A 22,413-nucleotide genomic window follows, 5' to 3' on the forward strand; every position below is an offset into this window, starting at 1 on the left:
GTCAGCCACCCTGCTTGTGCTCTGCTGATGACCAAAATATGTATATCCAAAGTTAGTGGGATTTGGCTTTATTGACCTGAGATTTCCATTGAAACAACTTAAAAATAAATAAGTTATAGGCATTCAGAATCGCCATATAGCTGAAACACTTGATGTTCATAAGGGTTATTTGCATATGTCCCATTTGCCTCTGATACAAGAGGTTGGGGAGGTGGAAGTTCTGCCTTGGCTGCAGTTTTCATTTTGTTTTTACCTGAAAACTTTGGAAGGCTGGTTCTGATAATTGGTGTTCAGATAATCGACTTTCTACTGTACTGTCATTGCTCCACGGTACTACAACCGAAGAGTTAGTATGACCTAGGTGGGTACATCCTTCCTGTTATGTTGCTGTAATGGTATTAACTTTACGTGTGAAGACAAAAAGGTCTGGCTGTTTTGCTTTAGATGTTTTGTTTTCTTGATTTCACATTGCCAGTTATATAATGTTTCACTGTTTAGTTTTCATTTATTTATTTAATTGTATTTGTTGCCTAGCCTAGTCCAGCTGGATGTAGTCCTTGTGTTCATTGCTTAGTCATTAGTACAGAAAATAGACGATAAACAAAATGTTAAAACATCAAAATGTTAAACCTATTTAATGCAAGCCCCCCCCCCCCGGCACCTCCCACACCCCCTGCTAATTATATGTACTAGCACTTAAGAGTGCACAAAAGTGGGGAGAGGGTAAATTTCCTTTTCAGTATTTTGCATTTCAGCATTTTGACATTTCAGTCAAATGTCAGAAAGGTATCTATACATGAGCTTCTTGGCTTGTAGAGCTGTGGCAATTATGAAAGTAAACATGGAAAGTTATACTTTTGTAAAACAAATGATATAAATGTTATACTCTTGAAGAAATATAGTATTCATTGCATATAGTCATACGAGTGGCATCAGCTATGTTGACTTAAAACAACCAGCAGTATGTATTATGTGCATAGATTACATAGGACATATTTTTTTTTTTAATTTTTTTTTCAGTTTTATTTGAAGTGGTAGCTATTTTCTGTCACTATGATTAAAGCAAAGCATCTTCTTTGCTGATAGACTTACTCTCTGCCCGGCTGAGTTGTATGCACTTACCTTCTGGTTCATCTTGCAGCACGTGGGTATGTGAAAGGCTTTTTCACAGCCTGGAACCACATGCATGGAGAAAGAATAGCACAACTTAGTGCTGAGGTGAGATTGAGGGTATTCAGAATATTCTGCATCCTTCTCCCCCTCCCCAGTCGTAATTAAAGAAAACTTTACCCTCCAATCTTTTTTAAATTTTACCCCAAAGTAAATTTCCCTGAAATGTCCTCTAGATTTTGTTTATGCTCAGAAAGTCATAAGCACCATTTCATTTTTTTTTTCATTTCCACTTGTTTCTCTGCTAGAGATTATAAAGGTCCCAGATTTTTTCCATATCCAAATCCCACATTGAGACAAATTCCTTTCTGAAATGGTCTACATGAACTAGGCTAGACAGTAAAAAGTCTGTATTTATTTCAGTTGGTCACCACCTAAAAATGTTACATTGTGGGACTGCCTTGGCTATAAACAGCTGAACTGAATTTTTCAAAGGAGTTAATTCTTGGAGAAATCTTTGCATGAAGATCAGGGATGCATTATGTAATGCTACATAAACAGACTGACAAATAGTCTCATTTTTGGCCAGTGAAATGTTGCTTTTATTTCTTTTAGCTGCACAATTAAGTCACAGACATAAACCTACAGGCAGTCTGCCTGTACAAATTCTAGAATTGAGGACTTCAAAGTTAGTCATGGCTCATACTGAGTTGACTTTCACGTCCTGCAAGTGTATAGGGAGGGACAGTCTGGAATTTTTACTGTAGTAAAAGATACACTTCTGTGGTGATGATTAAATTAAAAAGTTATTCTTTTTAGAACCTGACAGTAAAGGAAAGAAATAAAGGGATATTCATAGCACACGGTCCAGTTTGCAGTATCTAAATGTGATGTTGCATGCCATCAATTCATATAGCTATAACAGGCAAGAGACTATGGTTTCATAATAAAAGTATTAACAAAAATTGTTTTAGTCTCATGGATTGGACACTCTAAATTGGCCCTAGGCATGAGTGCGTGCCTTCTGTGTAAGGTTGGGTGCCGGGCTGGCAACTCAACACTGTAAAACTCCACTGCCACCCATGAGCAGACAGGTGATCCGCTGTGGCGACCCCTAACTGGGAAAAGCCAAAAGAAGAAGTTTTAGTCTCATGGATCTGTCTCCATATGCACGCTGTAGATCAAACTTGAATTTCTGTATTTTGAGACAAGGTTTTTGTACCACTATTAAGTAGTAAGTTAAAATTCCTGCACAGTTCAGAGACAAAGTACTAATTTGTCAGTGATTCTGGTTCAGATGACACATCATCTGTATGCAACAGTAAAATAAACAGGGTAACCTGTAACAATGTAAGTGGAATAAAGCAATATAAGAATATATCTGTTTAAAAAAAATCTCACAGCATGAAAATGTTAAAAGTGAAAATTGAATATACTAATTCAACAGGATGGTACTGCATTGTGAGGGCAGACTTGAGATAACTTGAATTATACAAGTTTCCTGCAGTAAACTGGTAAGACTGACACCTAATGAAGGGTATGGGGGAGTCTCCCAGCTATTAGATCTCCAATTAGTATCCTAAGAAAAACCTTGTAATTTAGCTAGTTTACTATATGAGACTTTAAAATTAATTAACTGTGAAAAGGATGTAAGACAATTTTTTAATATGATAAATCATGGTAATCCAGGAAAACAGTAAAAAAACAATAAGATTGTGAGAGATGCCTGCATCTTGCAGTACTGCCATTTTATGAAAACGATAGGAAAAACACTTTACTTCCTTATGTGTAATGTGAACCATGTAAATGGGACTTGAACTAGATTCTAGGAGACATAATGCAAGCTGTAAAATAAGATCAAGTCACTATGTCTAGCCCTGTGATGGCCATTTTGTGGTATAACAGATTCAAATATAGTAAGAAGGTATGATGCAGTAATACAGTGTATAACATCAAGCTATAATGTAAAAAAACATAATTTTGAAGTTTTATGATGGAGTTTTCTGTAATGAATCTTACACAGTTAACAAGAACTAGATAGATGAAATAAAAGAATCAGTGATGTGGAAGCACAGTTCAGTTGATGCCAAAGCCAGAGGCTGTTAAACAGTGAAACACCTTTCGCTTAAAACGTTGTTTGATGAATAGTGTTTTCTCTGAATTGGTGTTTGACAAATGAACGTTCACTCATTTGAGTTTCGACAAAATGATATAGACCCCCCCCCCCCATATTGCACTCAGTTTCTCTTCTCAGCCATAGAATGTCCAAGTGCTTGGTGCCATGTTCACTTGCGGTATGTATCATAGCATGTGATTGCTTGTGTCATAATGCATTTTCCTCATGAAGGTTCCAACTACATAAATTTACTGTATCCCTTGAGTTGCCACCATAGGAATAGCATGAAGGTGAGTTCAAAGGTTTTAATGGCTGCATCTGTATGCACAAGCAGGAAGTTTCCAATAAGTGAACACTCCCCGAAGCCAAACCTACCCCAAGATCTCCAGGGATTTTATGAATTTATATGGGATGTGACTTAAAATTACTAAGCTTTTTATTAAAACAGATCAAATACATTCTGAAATAAGGGGTGCAAAATGCATATGGTACATAGCTCAATATATACAGCATGCAGATATACATGTGAACAGTACACTTTTTTTGCTCAGGAATATAAGAAAATGCATGTCTTTGTTTGATGGGTGACGGTCAAATCAGATTGTTTTTACCGTTCAAGAAATTAATTCTTACATGATTGCAAAGAGTGGCATGTATCCAGTACTCAACAATGTGCATTTGTTTGGTGGCATCATTTATTTTCTTATTGTATGGTATTTCACTGCCTGTTATTTTGTGAAAGTAATCAGAACATGCCTCATTTTGGATAATGATAATGTTCATGGTCTGTTTTTACAAACAAAGCACTTACAGATCAGTTTAGATCTCTCTCACTGAGCTCTTCTTAACATTAAATGTGAAGACTTTTAAACTGTTACATGTTGTTTCAGCTTCAAGTTGGAAGTTTCCGATGACAGCAAGAATGGAGATGAGTGACCATGTCCACACTGCCCATTCTAATGGGGATGCAGCTTTACAGCCAATTCCACCCATCAGTAAGTAGTGCTTCATTATTCTGAAGGCTTCTTCCTTATCTCTGACCCTAGCATTTGTTCAGATAAACAGATTATTATGTATTCCAGCCTTCCTTGTAGGCTACCTTGTTTTTTTGCTGTTGCCTCTTATTTGTTCTCCTTTCCTATATTCAGTAATGGCTGTGTTCACTCATAATCCATACTTTATTGAAGTTACCCTTAAAAGGAAGCACCACTAGTATGAGGGTAGTACAGGGATGTAGCATTTAACATTGCCGCCTCACAGAGCTTGGATGTCCAGTTTAACTCCTGGCTGTGGGGCCTTGTGTATCGAGTTTCTGTGTCTGCACTGTATCCAAGGGTTTTTTCTGGGATCTCCAATTTCCTCCTAATTGCCAAAGACATTGTGTGTGTGTGTTCGTTTGTGTGTGTGTTCGTTTGTGTGTGTGTTCGTTTGTGTGTGTGTGTGTTCATTTGTGTGTGTGTGTGTGTTCGTTTGTGTGTGTGTGTGTTCGTTTGTGTGTGTGTGTGTTCGTTTGTGTGTGTGTGTTCGTTTGTGTGCGTGTGTGTTCGTTTGTGTGCGTGTGTGTTCGTTTGTGTGTGTGTGTGTTCGTTTGTGTGTGTGTTCGTTTGTGCGTGTGTGTGTGTGTGTGTTCGTGTGTGTGTCTGTAAGACTATTGTCTGCCTTATGCCCATTGCTTGCCAGGATAATCTCCAACTTGTAAAGACCCTAGATTAGATAAAACCAGTACTGAAAGTGAATGAATCAGCAGTGGAAGTCCAACTCTAAGGACATTTGTAAATATTTACTTTTTCTGATCACCCCTTATATTTGATGCTGTCAGCAACCCAGCAGGCTCCAGACCACGTTATTTGGCATGGCTTTGTTAATTTCTCTGGTAGAAGAGGGTGAGGTTGAGATCCCTGGGGCACTATCATTTTTGGAAGGCACTAAGGAATTCCACTACTCAAATAACTTATCTCTCCTGTTTGGCCTGCCACATAATTTTCTTCAACAATTATCTAGTTTACCATGTGTTTATTTATCCGTAAAATTTCAGTCATTCTAACAGTTTCTGTCATCTGTGGCCTTACTTAAGTCTGTTTGCATCCACATCTATGTCCTTGTCTATTCCCACAATGATCTTCACTGTAAAACAATGAATAATTCTAATGTTAAGTCTTCTCCTAGTGAATGTATGTTGAACAGAGTCGCGTCAATTGCTTCCGTCCATTCTTCCTCAGGGAGGCCTGTTATGTATGTTTTAGAAAGCTTCCTCAGAGTATAAAGGGAACTCCACAGCTAGTAACTACAGCACAAAGTTTGATTATCGTTCTCCCTATGAAACATACTCTTCAGGTTGTCTTCTAGTCTTCTAGACTTGTAGTTTCTTCAAAGTGTCCATTAAATGATTCATTTATCATTCTAACAGTAAATGTACCAAATCCTGTTTCATCTTTTCCAGGACAGCTGTTTCTCTTGAATTGTTTTACCATATTTTCTAATCTCTCTGTCTGTGTGTCTCTCTGTCTCTCTCTCTCTGTCTCTCTCTCTCGCTCTCTCTCTCTCGCTCTCTCTCTCTCTCTCTCTCTGTCTCTCTCTCTCTCTCTCTCTCTCTGTCTCTCTCTCTCTCTCTCTCTCTCTCTCTGTCTCTCTCTGTCTCTCTCTCTCACTGTCTCTCTCTCTCTCTCTCTCTCGCTCTCTCTCTCTGTTGATACTTGAGAGAACCTTATTTGGTTTTATGTTCATAGGTAGGTACTAGGCTTTCGGCCCAAGTGCCTAAGTAAGCCTAGCCAACAAAGTTCCCTGGCTTACGCCAACCCAAGAAAGTTAATTTCCTGTGCCCCTGTTGAGCATGTCACTTATCTTCATCCTTGTCCACTTACTATGAAAGATATTTTTAAAATATTTCTTGAAAATGAGTTATCATCTGATTGTGTTGTTAAAAGTTTGCTGTTTTGCTAATGTAGTTGTAGAAATATTTTCCTGTCTTTTGTAGAGAGTGCAAGATTACATTTCTCTGTTTTTTTCCTTCTTGCTGTAATAAAACTTCTGTTTTTGTGGGAGTAATTTGACCGTTAGTTGTTTTCGCTCTGTTTGTTGAGTTGCGTTTAACTGATTGTGCTTCTGACTGTTCTGATATGCTGTAGCTGTTGTCCTTTTTCAGGAGCTGCTCCCTAGTAATAACTTGATTTCCTGATAGGATGTTCTACTTTCCTTGACATTAGCTCTCTTCCTGGTACCTTCTACAGTTGTAGCTGTTACTGGGCAAACCCTCACTGTCTAGTTAGCACATATGAAACCACTTATAATGAAGTAGATGAATGCAAAATCAGCACTTTGTTTTCTGCTCTTGTTCTGTTTCAACAATGATTTTAAAATAAAGAATGAAGTAAAAATGAAGTTGCACTGCTTGCTAAAAATGTTTATATTTATTTATTTGTCATTTGTTGACCGAGTTAGTAGGTGCTGTGGGATATTTTGCACCCATCTGAGCTACCACGATTTCAAACAGATAGGACCTTGGTTTAATATCTCACTTGAGGAGCTGCATTGTCAGCAGTCCATCTACCTGGTGTGGGAATGGAACCCACAACCTTCTGCAACAGGCATTACCTGTTGTGACACTTGACACTGTGCATTTCATATATATGCATGTATAATATATATATATATATATATATATATATATATATATATATATATATACACACACAGAGAGAGAGAAAGCGAGAGAGGCTGTGTGTGTTAAACATGAGCAAGTGCTGCATATGCACAATTCCAGTTACGCAAAATATGCTTTAACTTCATTTATTACCATAGTTGATTGTCTTAACTTTACAAACTGCATTCTGGATTAATTTTGTATTATACCTGATGTGGACAGATTACATTAGTCTGGATTACCTGTCCACCCAAGAGAGTCTAGTGTACTACATCTTAGCTATATCTGTTCTTATTTTTACTTCTTTCCTGAGTCCTACTGCTCCATTAGTTTCAGACTGATCTGTTACCTAGATGAAGTAGATGAACGCAAAATGAGACATTTGTTTTCGGCTCTTGTTCTGTGTAAACAATGATTTTAAAATAAAGAATGAAGTAAATATGAAATTGCAGATTTAAACCTGTGAGTTATAACATTACAAGGGACTTTATATGACATTTCTGAGGGGTGGTATCCAAGTGAAAAGTTTTATCAGATATGTTAGAGTATGGTAGTGACACTTAGGTGATCAAGAGGTTTGAGATGAGCTGCAGGCAAGAGGTCCAGGGTGATAGGGAAGTAGAGATGGGTGGTATATGAGGAGAGATTAATACACTTTATACTGGCATTTGAATGTTTTGAAATGAAAAAAAAATAGTAACTTTATCAGTCAGTTGGAGTAACTGTTTTAGACTTCAGTACATTGTAGTGGTGTAATTAAAGCCTTTATGACCAGAAAATTACTTCATTTAAAGGACCACTACAGGCAGAAACTGAAAAAAAATCTATATATCTCTATTTTGTCATGAAGTTCTGTAAAGTCCAAAACAGTCAGCAGCACAGTAATTATTCATTTTATTTTTTTCTAACCCTGAAAGCCATCATGTGGGCAGGTATGCTAATATTACCTTATTTTCTTGGAAAGCTACTGCTCATATTATACTAAGGGTACAGCTGGTAAGTTTATAATGCCTTAGGCTCTGCTGTCAGTTCAGACTTAATTTTGATTAGAATGGAAGTAGTGAGAAAAACTGTTGTGTCTGAGAATCCTCAGAAATGTCCGTGACAGATTTACTTTGACTCTTGCAGATTTGTTTTCCTACATATGTTACACATTATTTAAAATGTGTTTGTGTTTTGAAACCAAATAGTCAAGGTAATATAATCTTTTTTAAAAGAGATAAATTCCATTTAAAAAAGGTTATAATTGAGTTTCAGGTCATGTCTCAGCACTCCTTCTCCACCTTACTTCCCTTAGTCCCTGACATTAGAAAGAAAATCGGCTAATTAGTCAGTCATACATAGCAATACATATGTAAAAGATCATTGTGCCTGGTCCTGCCAGAAAAAAAAAATATTTCTAGTCTGACTTGTATCTTCTTTTTTGCAGCACTTTTGCAGTAAATTATAATTTGTATTTATGAATCATAAGTATATACACATCAAGGTATCCCTAGAAATGTACCAGTTAAACACAATTCAGAATGCATACTTGGTACACACATAGATATCTTTGCACACAGTAGCAGACATTTAGCATTGTTAACTGCCTTATTTCATGCAAACTTGTACATAAGTGATTTTTTGTAACAGTGACTAGCTCAGTAACTTTATGGCATGCCCCTTTACTATCTGTAACCATTGTTTTTATTTGTAGATATTAAGGAAGAAGGTATGCATAATATTGAGAGCCAAGTACAACTTATCCGAGAGGAACCCTCACACTAATTCTTGCCTACGATCCTTCATATATCCTCCTCATTATTGCATCAGGAAATGCAAATATTTCCATTGCCCTGAACCAGTCATGGGTGTCCTGTTTCCCCTTTATTTGTTTTATATTTAGAGCCATTTGCAAATAAAATAAGGGACTCAGAAAGTCAAGTAATCCGGAAAAGTTGGCCTTATTTGCAGCTATTATTGTGTACTTGATAAATCCCCCAAAAAAGGACTTTTCTGTGTTGTAGAACATTTTGAGACGGTGTCAGATCTTTTGAGGCTATAAAATTAATGAAGACAAACCACTAAGAGCCAAGCAGAGGCTAAGTAGATTTTATGATCTCAGGGAGGAAAGGAATGCAACTACAAATAATAATGTAGTTGTGAATCCTTAGAGCCTGAATAGCGTTATGACCTAGGTGACTGTAAATAACCAAAGAAAACTATAGATACTTTGTGCATGCTTTTCCTTAGCAATAAACTTTTAGATGTTATAAGCAAATTGATATAAGAGTAGAGGAGACAAATTATTTAAGGAAAGCATCCTCCGATTTTATTTCAGCCCCGGTATGGTTTACAGTGAGGTAGCTGATTATAATATAAATACTGCATAGGGAAAGAAACTGCTAAATTATGCATTTTTAACATCTGGTTCTCATACTGAGGAAAATACACTCTGAAAAGGAAATATTGTGCTTAGGGACTAGTGTCTAGTTTTTAGATTTGTAGTAGTGATTGTATTTCAGGATTATGAAAAGGAAAGAATTAAATGTGAAATTCTAAATCATCATACTGTAAGCTAAAATTAGTTTTTTCTGTTTTTTCTATTCTAGTTCTTTCTATCAGGCGCGCAAGTCAAAAAGCATCCTTTATAACACACCAGCAGAGTCTCTCAGCAGTGAAACCATACCCATGTTCAGACTGTGGGAAGAGCTTCCATCGTCTACAGCATCTCAAAGTGCATCAGCGCATTCACTCGGGAGAGAAACCGTATCAGTGTACAAAGTGCGGGAAAAGTTTTAGTCAGCTGTTTAACTTGCAAAGACACCAAGTAATACATACAGGGGAGAAGCCATACAAATGTACAGAATGTGGAAGATGTTTTCGACACCAGAGTAGTCTCCGAACACACCGCTGGATTCACACTGATGAGAGACCTTATAAATGCAATGAATGCAAGAAGCACTTCAGTCAAAAAGGACACCTTCTTGCCCACCAACAGATTCACACAGGGGAGCGACCATATAAATGTACTGAATGTACAAGCTGCTTTAGCCAGCTTTGTAACCTTCGTAAACACCAGCGAATCCACACCGGAGAAAAACCATATAAATGCACAGTATGTGAAAGGAGGTTTGGTGACTCCACTAGCCTCCGCACTCACCAACGGACTCACACTGGAGAAAGGCCGTACAAATGTACAGAATGTGAGAAGAGATTTAGTCATCGGAGCAGTCTACGTATACATCAACGGACTCACTTGGGAGTGAGGACTTTTAAAAGTACAGAATCTCTGAAAGCCCACCGACGAATGCTTCGATTTAGTATCCAGGACCATGCTCGAAGTGGAGGGAAACTACAACAAGGTACAATTCTATGCTGATTCAGTAAAACTTACAAACTGAATTTAAAGTGTTTGCATGTAAGACTTCTTGAATTTCTTTTGCAGAGTCTGTCAACATATCCAATGGCTATAATTTAATTTTCCCCATTAATTGATTTAATCTTAATGTAAGGTTTCCTATATGTTCTTGTCATCAAATGTAATCCAGTCATTTGGTTCCACTATACCCTGACCCATTATACAAGTTGCTATCAGGCAGATCTCCTTATTGCTGTCTTTCCCCCATGATTAACTTCTGAAGGTGGAGATTGCAATAATGGCTCCATTTGGCATGAGTACTTCCATACATGCTGTATTCTGGAATCCTGGCTACAACATCCAGTAATGCTTGGCAGGCCATGCATGTATCAGCTTGTAGTGCTCCTATGTGATTTCCCAGTCTCTGCAAGGAGTTGCCGGCTTGAGCAGAGCAGTCAACCGCCCTTCTTCCCAGATGGGCAAATTGGCATCAGTCATTCGCAGCCACTGACCTGGGACAGTTGCTATAGCCTCTAGGTCATTAAGCGATCAGGCACGTAGGTCACAGGCTGCAGTGTCTGTTTTATCTTTCTGCACGGTGGAACTGACAGTCTGATTGTAAAATGTAAGCAGTTCCATGAGCCTACAATGCTTTGTGTCAGACACAGAGATATTTTACTTAATGTCTTCAAGATGACAGTCTGCTGCTTTTACTGAATATCAACTAGAGGTTGCCTAGTTGAAAGAAAAACATGAGGCAAAACTAGATTTTTTTTACTGCCATATAGGCCCAGCACAATAGTTTCTTAACACATTCATAGCTGACAGAAAAATAATCAAACTTAATCAATGGAACTCCTGATCCATACCTCTGAAAGCATCCGTTATGGATAAACAACACTTATTCCTTGATGTTCTTCGTGTTTCACTGTTGCAGTCATAACTGTAGGGTACTCCTGCCGGCAGGCAGCCCGAGGTTGGCCAGAATATCAAAGTCTGGGTCCGGCGTCGGCTGTATCAGCAAGTACCCTGACGTCAGAAAGCATGGGTATAAAGCTGACAGCAAATGCCATCTTCTCCAGTCTTTCTTGCCGTGCGGTGCAAAGCAGTTCGCTAGTTGTTGGTTGGCGTTTTCAAGACAAAGTGGTGCAATTGTCGTCGGTCCGAAGTTTTCTACTTCTCTTCTCAAAGCTAAGTACCCGTTGAAACCTTTTCTTGCTCCTCCGATGTCAGAAAAAGTTAATTGTGTATCGTGTGGAAAACAAATACCTCATAAAGATTTCCACTCTTACTGTCTACCTTGCTTAGGCCCTGACCACGACGTTTCTTGCTGTCGGTTCTGTGCCAGGTTTAATTCTCGCACTATCAAGCGTAGGTACGATTGGGCCTTGAATTACTTCGGTAGGCAATTTAATTATAGGATGTCGTCGGATACTTTACCGACTACCGGAATACAGAAGAAACGCAAAGACAAGGACAGGCCTCCGAGGTCCAAACAGGATACTTTGCAGCCGGAGCCAGCTTCGGGTTCGGTGGTCGTCAGTGAGGCGCTTTTGCAGCCCTTGTCGTCTGCCACTTCAGAACCGATGGCCGACACGGACTCCCATTGGGAGCCATCTAGGCCTAGTAATTTGTCTGCTGCAGGACCTTCGGACGTCGCTCCTTCAGATGGGTCCGGAACCGCTGTGCAGGTACCGGCTTCTGAGGGGGTCTTCAGGCCTTCACATATTACTATTTCCACAAAGACAAAGGCTAAGTCAAAGACTCCTGTTAAACCCAGACTTTCTGCTCAAGCTTCTTCGGATTCAGCTCCTAAGACTCGGAAGCAATTACTACGGATGGCTGAGGATTTAATAACTATGATTAGGGGCTCACACCCTCCTCCTGAGAAAAGGCCTAGACAGGATATCCCTTATGATTCCTCTGATCAGGCTTCTGTATCTTCAGTTTCTTCCTCTGATCAGGATTACTCTTTTCCTCCTTATGAGGATTCGGATGCAGAGGATTCTGTTCCCTCTGCCTCCCCCCCCCCCCCCCCTGAAGATTTCTCTTTTGGGGAAACCTTGCATGAGATGAGGGAGCATTTTCATTGGGAAAGTATCAACAGTTTCTTTTATGTGTTTTAAAACAAAGGCTTTCTACCTTTCCTGCATGTGCTGAGGACAAGGAATTACAGGATGTGTTGCATGCTACTGAACAAGTTAGCAAACATAGTTTACATTGTGGTTTTGATGCCTTAGAGGCTTCTTGCAGGGCTGCTGCCTCTGGTACTGTTATCAGGAGACATGCTTGGCTTCGTGAGCAGAATTTACCTGAACAGGTTAAGGCTAAATTGCTAGATGCCCCTGTTCAGCATGATGTCTTATTTGGATCTAAGGCTGAGGAGGTTATTAAAAAGATGGAAGAAAAAGCCAAGTCAATGCAGACTGTAAAAGATTTTTTGCAAGTACAGCCTCCTAGATTTTCTAGAAATTGGCCCTCCAAAAATTGGTCTTTTCCCACTTCTGACAGGCCTCAAAGGGGAAGATATAGACGCTCCAGAGGTCGGGCGCAGGCTCAGGCCTCTTACAGATCTAGACAGTAGACTGCTTCTTCACCTAGAAGGGGAGAAGACAGACCTCAAACCCAAAGAAAGCAGACCCAATGACTCCCTCTGTTGGGCTACAGGTCCTCCTTCCCTGGATGCCCCTCTCGGAGGAAAACTTTCTCTTTTTTACCAAAATTGGACTCGCATTACCCAGGACAAATGGGTGTTAGAAGTGATTTTGAAAGGCTACAGATTCCACTTTCACACTCTGCCAAGGCCTTCCGGCTGGCCAGATCTGCCAAACATCAATGGACAGAGGCCTTAAATCAAGTGGACGCCTTATTAGCCTTAAGAGCCATAGAACCTGTTCCACCTCTAGAGGTGGGGAAAGGTTTTTATTCAAGACTTTTTCTGGTCCCAAGAAAACAAAACTCCTGGAGACCTATTCTGGACCTCTCAAAATTAAACACCTTTTTGGAAATTCCAAAATTCAAGATGCTTACACTTCAACAACTTCTCCCAATGCTCTCACAAGATGCTTGGATGGTAACATTGGACTTAAAAGAGGCTTACTTACACGTCCCCATAAGGCAACAATGCAGAAAGTACCTCAGATTCAAGGCAGGCTCGAGACACTTCCAATTCTCTGTACTGCCATTTGGCTTATCTACTGCCCAGAGTTTTTACCAAATGCCTGGCTCCAGTAGTAGCTTACTGCAGACTTCAGGGGATTCAGATTTACCCCTATCTGGACGACTGTCTAATTCAGGCAGACAGCAAAGACCTTCTACTTCAACACCTGCATTTTGTTCAACGTCTTCTCCTACTACTGGGATTCTCAGTGAACACAAAAAAGTCACATTTGATTCCTTCTCAACGAATGATCTTTTTGGGAGCTCTTCTAGACACAAGTTTACAGATGGCCTTCCTTACTCCAGAAAAACAGTCACAGCTGTCTTCAATCTTCAAGACCTTGGCAACCTTGACTCAGCTCACTGCAAGGAAATTCCTGCAGGCTTTGGGCTACATGGCCTCTTGCATCCTGTTGATTCCAAATGCGAGGCTTCACATGAGGAAACTTCAATGGTACCTAAAGAGTGTATGGTCTCAGCATTGCCACAGTCTGGATACAATGATTCCACTGATTCCCTGCCTCCAGAAGGAATTCCTTTGGTGGTCCAGGGCGTGTGTTTTGAACGAAGGGAAGCCCTTTCGTCTTCCTCAACCTACTCAGATCATAACCACGGACGCCTCGGATTATGCTTGGGGAGCTCATTTTCTAGACAAATGCCAACAGGGCTCTTGGACAAACAAACATCTTCTATGGCACATCAACTTGAAAGAAATGTTGGCAGTCCAAAATGCTCTTCTAGCCTTCCAGACTCTTTTGAAGCCAGGACCTCTGCTAATTCGAACAGACAATACCACAGTCATAAAGTAAACCAGGAACCAAAAACTCCAAAAACAAAACGTAGGAAAAAAGGCACCACAGCCGAAGTAGAGTTGCTGTATTATAAAAAGTATTGCTGCCACACTCCTAAAGAAATTCCAAGGCCCATAAACGCTCCAAACAAGATTTATTGAAATAAAACAAAAGCAGAAAATGCGTCGACCTAGGTCATGTGGTACATAAACAAGCAAGGGGGCTCTCACTCTTACCCCCTTTGCAGACTTGTCATGACTTTATGGGACACAGCCCTAAATTTGAAGCTGGATCTTCAGGCACAGTTCATTCCAGGAAATCAGAATCTCTTAGCAGACAGCCTAAGCAGAAACATTTTGGATCCTCACGAATGGATGTTGGACCCCAACTTATTCAGCAAGATAACTGCAGTTTGGGGCTGTCCTCAGATAGATCTGTTTGCATCCCATCTCAACCATCAGTTGCCTCTCTTTTGCACCAGGTCCTTCCACAATACAGCTTGGAAAGTGGATGCCCTGTCCTTCAGCTGGAGGAATCTTTCGGGATATGCCTTCCCTCCTCTTCCTCTTCTGCCTCGGGTATTGCTAAAGATAAAGCTGGACAAACCCAGACTGATCATTTTGATAGCTGCAAATTGGCCTCGTCAGTTTTGGTATCCAACTCTACTGCACCTTTGCTTGGAACCCCCTTGAAGTCTTCCTCTGACCCATTCTCTACTGTCCCAGCATCAGGGTCAGGTATTTCACTCTCAGATCAAGACTCTCTGCCTGGCAGCTTGGCTCATCAAAGGCAATTGATTCCTTCTTCTCTTCCTAAACAAGTTTTGGATATTCTTTTGGAAGCTAGGCGTCCTAGTACAAGGAAATCTTATGCTTCTAAATGGAAAAGATTTTGTATTTGGATGCAGGATCGTGGTTCTGATCCTTTTTTACCTGATATTCCCTCTATTTTACTTTATCTCTCAGACCTTTTGCTTAAAGGTCTTTCCTTTTCTTCCATTAAAATTCATGCTTCTGCTATTTCGGCTCATTTCAATTGTGATCCTCCCATTTTTTCCCACCAGCTGGTTAGACAATTTCTGAGAGGAGCTAAGAATTTAAGACCTCCTAGATCTCCTCCTGTCCCTCCTTGGGATCTCAACTATGTCTTGGAAAAGCTTACTTTGCCTCCTTTTGAGCCTGCTGCCTCTGCGGATATTAAGTTCTTATCCTGGAAGACAGCTATCTTGTTGGCCTTAACTTCTGCCAGAAGGGTGTCTGAGTTACAAGCCCTCATGGCCGTGGAACCATACCTCATCTTCCATCAGGACAGAGTTTCCTTGAGGACCAATCCTACTTTTATGCCTAAGGTAGTTTCTAGAGTGGCTCTAAATCAGACTATTCACCTTCCTACCTTTTTCCCAAAACCCCAAAATAAGGGGGAAAGGATTTTGCATTCATTGGACGTACACAGGCAACTACGTTTTTACCTGGACAAAACTAAAGATTTCAGAAAATCAGATCAATTGCTTATCTCTTTTGCTTCCAGTTCTCTAGGTAAAGCTATTTCTAAGCAAACTATTTCCAAATGGATTGCTCATGGAATAAGATATTGTTACTCTCTTTATGGAAAACAGATTCCAAGTACTGTCAGGACTCATTCTACTAGAGCAGCTGCCACTTCAGCAGCCTTTCTCAGAGGAGTTCCTACCAAGGACATTCTGGAGGCTGCCACTTGGAGCTCTGTGCATACCTTTTCCAAGCACTATAACCTCCCTTTGTACTCTAAGTCTAGGGCAGGCTTTGCCTCTGCTGTTTTGCAGGGTCTTCTAGCTGCTCCTTCTTTTTCATAACCTCCTCCCGTGTTCTCAGCTTTGGGATTCTACGAAGAACATAGTACAGTTGTGTATACCTACCATAAATGTAGATGTTAGAGTGTCTTCACTGTTGCAGTCGGTGTTTCCCTCCCTCCAGACCCCTCTTGTTTCTTTTTGCTTACTTGGTTTCCTTTTCCACTACCTTTCTGGTGTATTTGTGTTTCCCTTTGGACACCTTTTGATTTTATGGGGGCTTCTGACATCAGGGGCAAGAAAGGCTGGAGAAGATGGCGTCTGCTGTCAGCTTTATACCCATGCGTTCTGACGTCAGGGTACTTGCTCATACAGCCGACGCTGGACCCAGACTTTGATATTCTGACCGACTTCGGGCTGCCTGCCGGCAGGAGTACCCTACAGTTATGACTGCAACAGTGAAGACACTCGAACATCTACATTTATGGTAGGTATACACAACTGTACTTTTTCGCAAGCAATACATTAGGAAAAACAGTTACAGAAAACACTTAAAAAGCCTTTATTAAATTAAAAAATAAGCTAGACTGGCATAGATTTTGCACTGAACAAAGAGTAGTCCTTTGTCAAGGTTGTTTATTAAACTTAAATAGGGCAAGATGGCATTGCATTTGTTTTTTGAAACTTAACATTTTGAGCCCTTCCATAATTAATAAATCTATGTTATGCATTGTGACTGAGTCATGTACTATTACTGACCCAACCTTACAAATAGAGGGAAACAAATAATGCTGAAATACATCTCCTGTCATATTGTAGACCATTATCACAGGATAACATTTTCTCTTAATTAGATAGCAGATATGTGAAATGTTGACAGATTTCTTAAAATGTGCTCCATCATTTAGAAGGGTAAAAGTATGTTTTTTTATAACTGACATGAAATATTTTTACTGACTTCACATTTTACCAAAATGTCAATATATTTGGTTTAAATATTACTAATCTATAGTCTAGTCTGTTGTGCAGTCATCTGCATATTTAGTTAATATTTGTTTACTGTCTAGAAAAGTGGCCGTAAGTATTAGAAATACGGGTTGCCTAAATATGAAGCCTTTTGTAACATATGTCATATCTTGTCTCTTACTGGATAAATCTTCTGTGCTGATATTTACATTATACAGTCATGTAACCTGTTTTCCAGTATATTAAGGAATTAACACCATACCATATTATAAGTTACTGTGCAGAAATTTTTGTAGGAAACCCAGCTAAGACTCCTGCCCTCACAAGTTGTAGTAGATTATCTTCAGTATGTTGATTTAATCAGCTGAGATGTACTCAAGAAACTTTGTAAAACCTCCATCTCTGGAGGCTTGACTTCTGTATATTCAAGTTATTCACTGTTATACAGAGAGTTTGTTTTATCTTTCTTATAAAGTTGTATCAATAAGGATGAACCCTGTAATTACATGGCCATTAATTGTTCTCACCTTTATAAATGGAGACTGAAGTGTCCTGTCCGAGTCATCTGAGAACATAACCTTACTGAAACGTCGCACTGAATGCATGGCCGTGTCCTATGCAGAAAGAAGAATGTATAACATGCGGTACCATTTGTGGCTTTGTACTGAAATTCTGAGACTCAAATTTCTGAGTGCTGAGACACTGAAAACAGTCCAAATATGCAGAAAAGTGAATATTTAACATTGTTCTTATCCTTTTTTGCTGGTGGACAAGCCCCTTGCATATCCAAGATTATGTATACCAACTCCAGGATCATGATATCTCAACGAAAAAGGAATAGTGGGAGAAATGCCTTAGTCCAGATGTGCAACAATTTGGTCTCCACATCTTGGGACTCAACAATGTGGGTCCGGATATTTTTAATGGTTGCTACCATTTAATCCATTTTTATCGACAATACTGGTTTCTCCATTGTGAGTAGAAGTGGAGCACTGTTTAATATTTAGAATTATATCATACTTAGAATAAGATGAATGAATGTATTGAACCACAGTATTATGTAAATACTTCTGCTGATGTACATTTATCATTGTACACTATTCCGTTTACTGGATATAGTTCATTATCTCAAGTCCTGATTGGTTAGTGGGCCATTCTATCAAATTAAAAAAAAGAAAAACTTTAGAAGCTTGTGCAAAGTGGAGCGCAAGCCCCCCCCCCCGTTCCCCATCCAGGATCTTTGTCTTCTGCACCACTTTCTTTAATATAACATCCACTGCGAACTCATAATCGCAGGAAAAGTTTCTAAAATTCAGTGGAATAGTTCATTGACTATCTGGAACCTGACAGATTGAAATTTGGAATCAAATTTGATAAGTATTCAAATTCCAGTATGGATCACTATCTATTTGTTTATAAAGATGGAAAAATATTTTATTGTTCCATCCAGCAGTTTCATTTTGAAATTGTTTTAATGGTGCCTCTTACAATATTGTCTGTATTTCTTAACCTTGAATTTAATATCTTAGATGTAATTTTTCATGTTGTTTAAAGAATGTTTTTTATGTTATAAATTCACTCATTCTCTGATTTACTTGCTTAATCCATTTTAGGTCATGAGTGAGCTAGTGCCTCTCCAGACACTCAACAGACACAAGCCTCATTCTAAATAAGCTGCTAACCAGTCACAAGCCTCAGTCTAAATGTGATGCTAACCAGTTACAAGCCTCATTCTAAATGGGATGCTAACCAATCACAAGATGCACACGATCACACTCACATGGTCTGTGCACCTAAAGGCAATTTTAGAAGTTCACCAGTTTGCCAATGGCATGTCCTTGGGATGCAGGAATAAACCAGAGCACTAAGCTAAAACACATGTGAACTCAGCGAGGGCACATTGACGTTAGTTCTTTGCTGGGGTGCTTTCTGTGCAAACTGGAGAACCAAGTGTTGTGAGGCAACAATGCTAACCGCTGCATTGTAAGTGATGGTTTAATAAAGATGTTTCTTGCTTTAAAAGAAAGGGCAGGAATTGAATAATTTATTTGATGTTTAAGAGAGTTTCTAAGTTCATTCATATTTCACCTGTTTAGACAAACATGGCATGAAGTATGGCCACTGTGCTATAGATGCATCTTCTAAGAGAGATGCTTCTGTTACACATTAACACAGCACATCTGGCTCAGTATGTTGTAATCTTTGAGAATTAAAGGGGCCAAATCCTTAATGCCCCCTTGAACAGATCTTTGTTCTTTTTGTATACTTTCTTAAGAAATATTTTAACATTTGAAGAAAAGTCAAGGACAATCCAAACTGAAGTAGCTGTTTTATTCTTCTATCCTTCAGAACAAGAATTTTGTTGTCACAGAATAATGACCAGTTTATAGGAAGCAAAAAAAAACAAAAAACAGTTTGTTCAAAGCTTTTGACAAGGTAAGTTGGGGGGAGATGATGGGACAGAGAACAAGTTTGATCCCCTCCATCATAGTACAATCCCCTATAGTACTGACTGTCTTTCAGATCCCACCCCCCTTTCTCCATCACTACAGAAGGAAGAATGGCCCTTTACAAAGCTCAGTTGTTTCCCTGATGATGGGAGCACAGATGGAGCTGATTGTGTCAGGATACAAAACAAAATTTATGAGTCGCTATCCTGCAAGGGAATGTCGCACGTATCCCACTCTATGTAAATCTAGCAGGCCAGTAGTCCTAGCACACGTAGAAAATGTTTCTGTACCTCACTGATCCTTGCCTAAGAAAAGGGCATCCCTTGAAGACTCGTACTGTACCTTTCTTTTTTTAACAAATTTCTGATCGTAAAGAATTTCAGGATGCTTTTACCTTTCTCCATGTGTTGCTTGTACATATGCCACAAGTTGTAATGGCCACCTTGGACATGAAAGATCCTTATCACCATATTCCTGTCTTCTAAAACCAAAGGAGATTCCAGAAATTCATGGAAGGAACCCAGCCTCCAGGTCACCTTCTTGCCTTTTGGATTCTTCACTGCTGCCAAGGCATTAACCAAATTTTTAGCTCCAGTTTTTGCTCCTGTCAGGCTACAGAAGATGCAGTCATATGCACACATAGGTGACTGCTTGATTCAGACCATGCCCTAGGAGAAGCTAAGAAAGGGTTTGACTTCAGTTATCTCTTGTCTCCACAACTTGAGCATTTCCATCAACTGTCAAAAGACTAGGCTATTCCCTACTAATGCCAATACCTTTCTGGGAGGCATGCTAGGTACAAAAGATGGCCCCCCTCTAACAGAGAATGCCTTTCTAAGTTCCTTCTTCCTTAGCTTTGCAGAGAGAAGTTACCTGACTTTCAGAGAGGAGTTGAGGGTCCTAAGGTACAGGTCTGCCCTCACCCTCTTGGTCACTGTGATAAAGCTTCAATTGAGGAAGATCCAGTGTTGCCTAAGGAAATTGTGGCTGCATCATCTACACTCACTGGACAGATTCCTGCCCGGTAGCTTTCCATTTAAAAGGAATTCAGATTGTAGGCAAAATGACCAGCACTGGGAGATTTTCAATCTTGAATGTTTTGAAATCCTATCTGTCCTGCAAGAGTCATGCAAACTGAAAACTAGTAGTAAGTGCAAGGGATTAAAACTATGAGATGTTAGTGAGCTGCTTCCAGTAGTCATTATTTTATTTACTAAAGACTTTGTGCTTGATGCTTTGGATTACATAGGTCTGTTGTTCACGAGAGACAATGGAGTTATTTCAATTTCGGAGACTCAAGTGGTGTATTTCATTTCTTACTTCTTTGTTTCAGAGATTCATGGCTTCCTTTAAATGCAGAGCATGGTCTACCAGAATGCTGCACATCGAATTTTAAATGTGAAATAATTTTAAATTAAACACTTATTAAGAAAGCCAGCACTGCATGCCTGCAAGAAGTCTTGTTAAATAGACTGTGTGTTAATTTGTTTCTTTTAAGTTCTGCACCATTATTTTTTTACCAGTAAGAGGCCTAATGTGAAAGGCTATAAATTAATTTATCTCTTGCATATTTTCTGTTATCATTCACCAGGATGAGACCTGGTAACTGAGACTTTTGTTAATTTCCTTTGGTCTGTAGTCTGGTGTAATCTCCAAGGCAAGACATGCCAAAACAGACTTGCAAACCTGTATAACTGCATACTATTTTTTTGGTGGTGGTGGTGGTAGTTGCTGAATCATGGGGATAATTATTTACTTATACCACTAGATGTTTGATTGAATAGCCCTTCAGTGACTTCATATTGCCACTGTTATTTAGTTTTTTTGTAACAGAATATTGTGATCTGTTGTATCAAAGTTTTTTTTTAGGTCAAGAAAAATAGCACTTATGAATTTTCAATTATCCAAGTTAGAATCGATTTTGTTTGTTAGACTATAAAATGTAGTTATAATGCTGTAGTAATGTCTAAAGCCATGTTTGCCTATCTGTGAGTATGTCATAAGTTGTATGTTCAATATCAGCCTCCATACAGGTTTTGTACCAAGCAAATGGAGGACCTTCCATGGACCTAGGCAATTACAGACCCATAAGTCTGACCAGCCTCACATGCAAAGCCATGGAATGACTTATGGAACTAATCAGTCAAGACATAGGAAACCTCCAAACACTGGATATGCCTCTGTATGGATTCATCAAGGGTATGTCATGCTTACTTAGCCTGGTGGACGTCTTTGAAAAGGTCACCAAAGCAATGGATGAAGCCAAAATGGTGCACACAGTATACCTCAACCTGGCCAAAGCTTTTGACACTATTCTCCACTCAGACATAGTAGAAAAGCTAAATAAACTGGGAATAAACCACTAAGTCATCCACTTGATTGCCAGCTGGCTCACAGATCAGATGCAGGAAATCAAAATAGGGGAAGTTACCTCTACAAAGAGACCATTCACCAGTGGAGGCCCCAGAGTTCTGTGCTAGGTCCTGTTCTGTTTGGCATCTACTTTACTGAAGTAAAAGCCAATGCTAAATGGCTCTGGCTCACCAAGTCTACAGATGACTACTAGCTAAGAGCAGTCATGAATCCCCAAATGGCGTAGTCATCGTACACAAAGGTTTGTTCCATGTAAATAACCGGTGTCAAAATTATGGACTGAAACTAAATGCCAAAAAATGCATTATTGTATCCCTTGGAAAGTCATCTACCCATGGAACTACCATACTGAAGTCAAGGCCAATGTCAGTGGTGTCTGGCTGATTAAATCTGCAGATGATTGCAAGTTAGGAGCAGTAATAGGAATCCCTCACTGACACAAATGTTGTCCAGGAAGGGCTGATGCAGAAAAATAACTGGTGTCAGAGCTATGGACTAAAATTAAATGTCAAGAAATGCATAATAGTATCCTTTGGGAAGTCATCCATTCCTGGTAACTATCATATTGACAACACACCCCTAAGAGCTGACCCAGTAGTCAGGGACTTGGGAAGAAACATATACATTAATCTAGTCATTGGCCATCATGTGTCTACAGTACTGAGGAAATCATTCTGTGTTGTGCAACTCATAAACAAAG

General features: G+C 39.5%; 1 protein-coding gene across 1 annotated transcript in view; it reads left to right on the top strand.

Annotated features, from left to right (window-relative positions):
* LOC122816324 (zinc finger protein 160-like) overlaps positions 1-22,413 on the top strand; it is a 97,712-nt gene that overhangs the window by 24,882 nt on the left and 50,417 nt on the right. Inside the window, exons 2-3 of the mRNA XM_044089053.1 lie at positions 4,117-4,221; positions 9,458-10,210. Coding sequence (XP_043944988.1) covers positions 4,137-4,221; positions 9,458-10,210 — 838 coding nt within the window. The 5' untranslated portion in view covers positions 4,117-4,136. The remainder of the gene's footprint in view (positions 1-4,116; positions 4,222-9,457; positions 10,211-22,413) is intronic.

The sequence above is a fragment of the Protopterus annectens genome, chromosome 12.part0 (genome assembly GCF_019279795.1).
Source record: "Protopterus annectens isolate FY-2018-M chromosome 12.part0, PAN1.0, whole genome shotgun sequence".
Classification (NCBI taxonomy): domain Eukaryota; kingdom Metazoa; phylum Chordata; order Ceratodontiformes; family Protopteridae; genus Protopterus; species Protopterus annectens.